This window comes from Acomys minous (assembly GCF_964271855.1).
Source record: "Acomys minous genome assembly, chromosome: 17".
Classification (NCBI taxonomy): domain Eukaryota; kingdom Metazoa; phylum Chordata; class Mammalia; order Rodentia; family Muridae; genus Acomys; species Acomys minous.
In genome coordinates, this window is record NC_140500.1 from 16,619,277 (window position 1) to 16,623,783 (window position 4,507).

Sequence of the window (4,507 nt, forward strand, 5' to 3'; positions counted from 1 at the left end):
GTGCCGGGAGGTGGTTGCAAGGCAGAGGGTGGACAAGACGGGATGGGGGGGATGAGTGGGGTAGGGATACGTGATATAAAATTCACAAAGAATCAATAAAAATGTTTAATGCAGAGTTAAATTATATGGACACTTAGTTTGTTAAACTTTCTTAAAATGTCCATTTTTCAATGCGGAGTCAAGTTTTAACTTCTTTAATAATAAACAACATGCTTATCCACCAAGACAGAAGTCTTCCATTAATTTCAGCCGCTTCCAATCTTTCTAATTGCTAGAAAGTTCTTGAGCATTGGGTCACCTAATGTAACATGAGGCACCCAGCTAAATTTAGCTTCAGTACCCCCTAAAAGTTCTGATCTTTTTGCACAGCCTAAGTTCCAAAATGTTCTTTTTAAAAATGTTCATTGTTTACCTGAAGTTCAAATGTGACTGGGTGCCCTATGTTTTTTTATTTATTCGATCTAGGAGCTGTGTTAGAGTTACTAGTATGATGAGTGGGTCCCAAATTTGGAAAACTTAGCTTCAGATAAATGGCATGGGACCATGGAAGAGGAATTGGGGTCAATTTGCATCTTAGCAAATAGTAGCTCAAGCCTAAATGAACTGTGCATAGAAAAGAATGACCTCCGGAGAAGATTAACAGACACACAATACCCAGGCCAAGGATCATCAAACACACTGCTTATAAGACTAATTAAAGTTTAGATAAACTACCTACAGTCTTCATGTATAACTCCAGTCTTCATCACAAGACAGACTACAACTTAAAGAGGTAAAGACAAGGATAGCAAACTCTAAACAGCCAAGAGTAGAGATCAAACTACATCAAGTCAGCCAGAAACTAACTGGATACTTCTCTACTTTAAAAAAAAATGACATTTAAAGTGGATACTACCTTAATGCTTGTAGCTGTTGGGGAGGCCTTGGTAGGGATCTTAGGAAATTCATTCATTGCATTGGTAAACTTCACGGGCTGGATCAAGAGTAAGAAGATTGCCGCTATTGATTTAATCCTCACGAGTCTGGCCATGTCCAGAATTTGTTTACAATGTATAATCCTGTTAGACTGTTTCATATTGGTGTGGTATCCAGACATCTACAACAGAGGTAAAGAAATGAGGACCATTGACTTCTTCTGGACACTCACCAACCATTTAAGTGTCTGGTTTGCCACCTGCCTCAGCGTTTTCTATTTCTTCAAAATAGCAAACTTCTTCCACCCTCTTTTCCTCTGGATAAAGTGGAGAATCGACAAGCTAGTTCTCAAGACTCTGCTGGCTTGCTTGATCCTCTCCCTGTGTTGTAGCCTTCCAGTCACTGAGAATCTGAATGACGATTTCAGACGCTGTGTGAAGACAAAGGATAGAGTAAACTCTACCCTGAGATGCAAAGTTAATAAAGCGGGACATGTTTCTGTCAAGGTAAATCTCAACCTGGTCATGCTGTTCCCTTTTGCTATGGCCCTGGTCTCATTCCTCCTCTTACTCCTCTCCCTCTGGAGACACATCAGGAAGATGCACCTCAAGGTAACAGGATACAAAGATCCCAGCACAAGAGCTCATGTGAAAGCCATGAAGGCAGTAATTTCCTTCCTTATTCTGTTTATTGCATACTGTCTGGCCTTTCTCATAGCCACCTCCAGCTACTTTATGCCAGAGAGTGAATTAGCTGTGATTTGGGGTGAGTTGATAGCTCTGCTCTATCCAGCAAGCCATTCCTTTATCCTAATCCTAGGGAACAGTAAGCTAAAACAGGCATCTGCGAGGGTGCTTTGTACAGTGAAGACCATGCTAAAGGGAAGAAAATATCAGCAGCATTGACATTTCAGAAGAAAAGCTATCACTTTCTAAGAGAAAGAAACACATGATTATTATCTTTCATTACTACATGAATATTTGCTTTCATTCGTTGACATCCTTTTAACAAACTTAAAACTGAATCTTGGAAAATCATGTGTACAACAGCTTTGCATGTCTCTATCTCTGTTTCTTTCTCCCTTCTCTACAGAGTTGACATTTTTAAAAAAAATTTCAGAACAAATTATAGCAAATAGCCACAGAGGAAAGGTCATTTTCATAGTCAGTGCTGAATCATTCCTCCAAATGCAAACCTGCCTCACAAATTCAAAATGACTGTAACAGCATCTCACTGTTGTTTGCATTCTCTTTAAAACCACCTGGTTTGTTCGTCTGGCTCTACTTAGAGTTTTCTTGCTAAGACATCGAACTATGTTCATGGTTGGAGAAGTCAAGCACCAAGTGACTATCTTTGTTTTGGAGACAGGTTTCATTGTGTGATTCTGGCTGGCCTGGAACTTGCTATGATCTGCCTGCCTCTGCCTCCAAGTGCTAGGATTAAAAGCATGTATCACCAAACCTGGCTCAAGTGACAGTTCTCAGCAAGTGCTTCAGAAATATATAATATACTAGAAATTAACATGAGTATAAGCACGTTTAGATGTAAATTGTGATTAAATATTATATTAAATTTGAAATTATTTAGGATTATATATCAATGAATGAAAAACATTCTAGAGGTGAAGGAATAAGCTTGAGGTAGAAACATTCTGGGGAAAAAACTTATTGACTGCATATTGAAACAAATTTCTCCACCAAGAACACCTAATAAATTTGTTTCTGGATATCTGGACTGTACCAGGCAGTGGTTGGAATGACAGGATATGGCCTTTAATATTGAAAATAGAAAAAGTTATACCAAACCTGGGTACATACCTGAAAGAATATGTCATAGATACTTGTGGTACAATGCTTATTGAAACACTTTTCATAATAGCTAAGATATGGAACAAGACTAGACATTCATTAACAGATGAATAAATAAAGAAAATACACATATATACAATGAGGTTTTATTCAGCTATAAAGAAAAATGACGCTGTGTCATTAGCAAAAACATGAATAGGACTGGCGATCATTGTGATAACTGAAATGAGCCAGACATGGAAAAAAACTATGTTGGTGTTTGTTTGCTTTTTCTGAAATAGAGAATATAGACTTGCACGGATGGATGGATACTGATATAGTATAAAAATAGAAAAAACTTTTAGGGAATATGAAGAAGTCCAAGGACATAGAAAAGTTATAGGAAAGCATAATGGTGATTAAAAAAAAGAAAAGGCAAATATTGCATTTCCTTTTATATATGGAACCTAGATTTAAAACTGTATGTGCATGTACGTGTGTGCTAAGAAAGCAGGAATATTTATAGAAAGAAAAGGAGCAGCATGAGGAGGTGACACGGAAGGACAAACAGTAGTGATCTGAGCAAAGTAGCATGATTTACACGTGACTTTCTGTGCCTACTAAAAGAAGAATAACATAAAAGAAAAACATAACTGATGAAAGGGAAGGAAAGAAAACAGAAGGCCATGAAAGGGGAGAATGAAGACAATGATAGAAAAAGGAGAAAATGCCCAGAAGTGAAGAGAAACAGAAAAAAGTGGGAGAAATGTGGCCAGGCACGAAGGAGTTCAGTGATGAAAATCGCAGTGTGGTGAGACATATCTGTGACTCCAGCACTCGATGGCCTGAGAGAGAGGGGTAATAGAGAAAGAGTTCACAACCAGTCTAGGCTACACAGACAGGCCTATTTCAAAAGGTGAGAGGGATCAAAGAGGAGTGAGTAGAAGGGCTTGGAGAGAGGAAAGAAAAGAGGGAAATTACTTAAATAGAGTATAATTTTAAACAATTAAGAAATTATTTTTTTAAGGCCATGGGACAAGACAATGACCTAAGAAGTTAAAGGTGCTTGGCTCACAAGCCTGGCAATGTGAGACTGTCCTTGCTAGGATGAAGTTGGCCTCACTCAGAAAAAACCTACTTCCTGCATGTATTAATTGTTGTAAATAATGTAGGAAAAAAAAGTTAAATGGTAGATTTGCACAGCTTCTTTTACTGTAGCAACGATGACAGGTTTCAGGCTTTGTGTATGAGGGTTCAATGAGTGGACCACAGAAAGCACGGCTGAATTCTTTTCTGGTTCTTTTCCTTGTGTGCTCAGTTCAATAGTCATTCAGTCATACCTTGAATGTTCTAGCTACTGGAAATGCAGATGAGAGGTAACACAGCCTGTGACCTTGTCATCTACAGTCACAAAAAAACACTATGGAAGACCAATAACAGTCAAATAGACATGGTTATAAACCATGATTACACAAACGAGAGTAACTGAATCAGGATCGATCTCTATCTAGAAAGTAAAACCAGAGCTGATTGTCAGTTTGCTTGGGATTGGACTCAACTGGCTGGCATTCCACTGACATGTCTGGATGGGTATTTCCTCCATTAATTGAGGAGGGAGGACGCCCCCCCACACACACACAGAATGAGCAACACTTGCTGGAAACCAGAAACAAAGAGATGGTTCTGCCTCCCCGTCTTCACTATTTTCTAGTGAGTTACTCCACTGCTGCTGCTTCTACTGAAACCCTTTGTTGGCATTGGAACTTAAACCTTTTCCCCATCCTTCCAAAGTTGTATTGAAGAAG

At 38.7% G+C, this 4,507-nt stretch overlaps 1 protein-coding gene across 1 annotated transcript; it reads left to right on the plus strand.

Annotated features, from left to right (window-relative positions):
* Window positions 1-872: 872 nt before the first annotated feature.
* LOC311587953 (taste receptor type 2 member 7) lies at window positions 873-1,820 on the plus strand (the record flags this gene model as incomplete). The annotated part of the gene is made up of 1 exon (XM_084765291.1): window positions 873-1,820. The coding sequence occupies one exon, from the start codon at window positions 873-875 to the stop codon at window positions 1,818-1,820; it is 948 nt and encodes a 315-aa protein (XP_084621417.1).
* Between the last annotated feature and the right edge of the window lie 2,687 nt (window positions 1,821-4,507).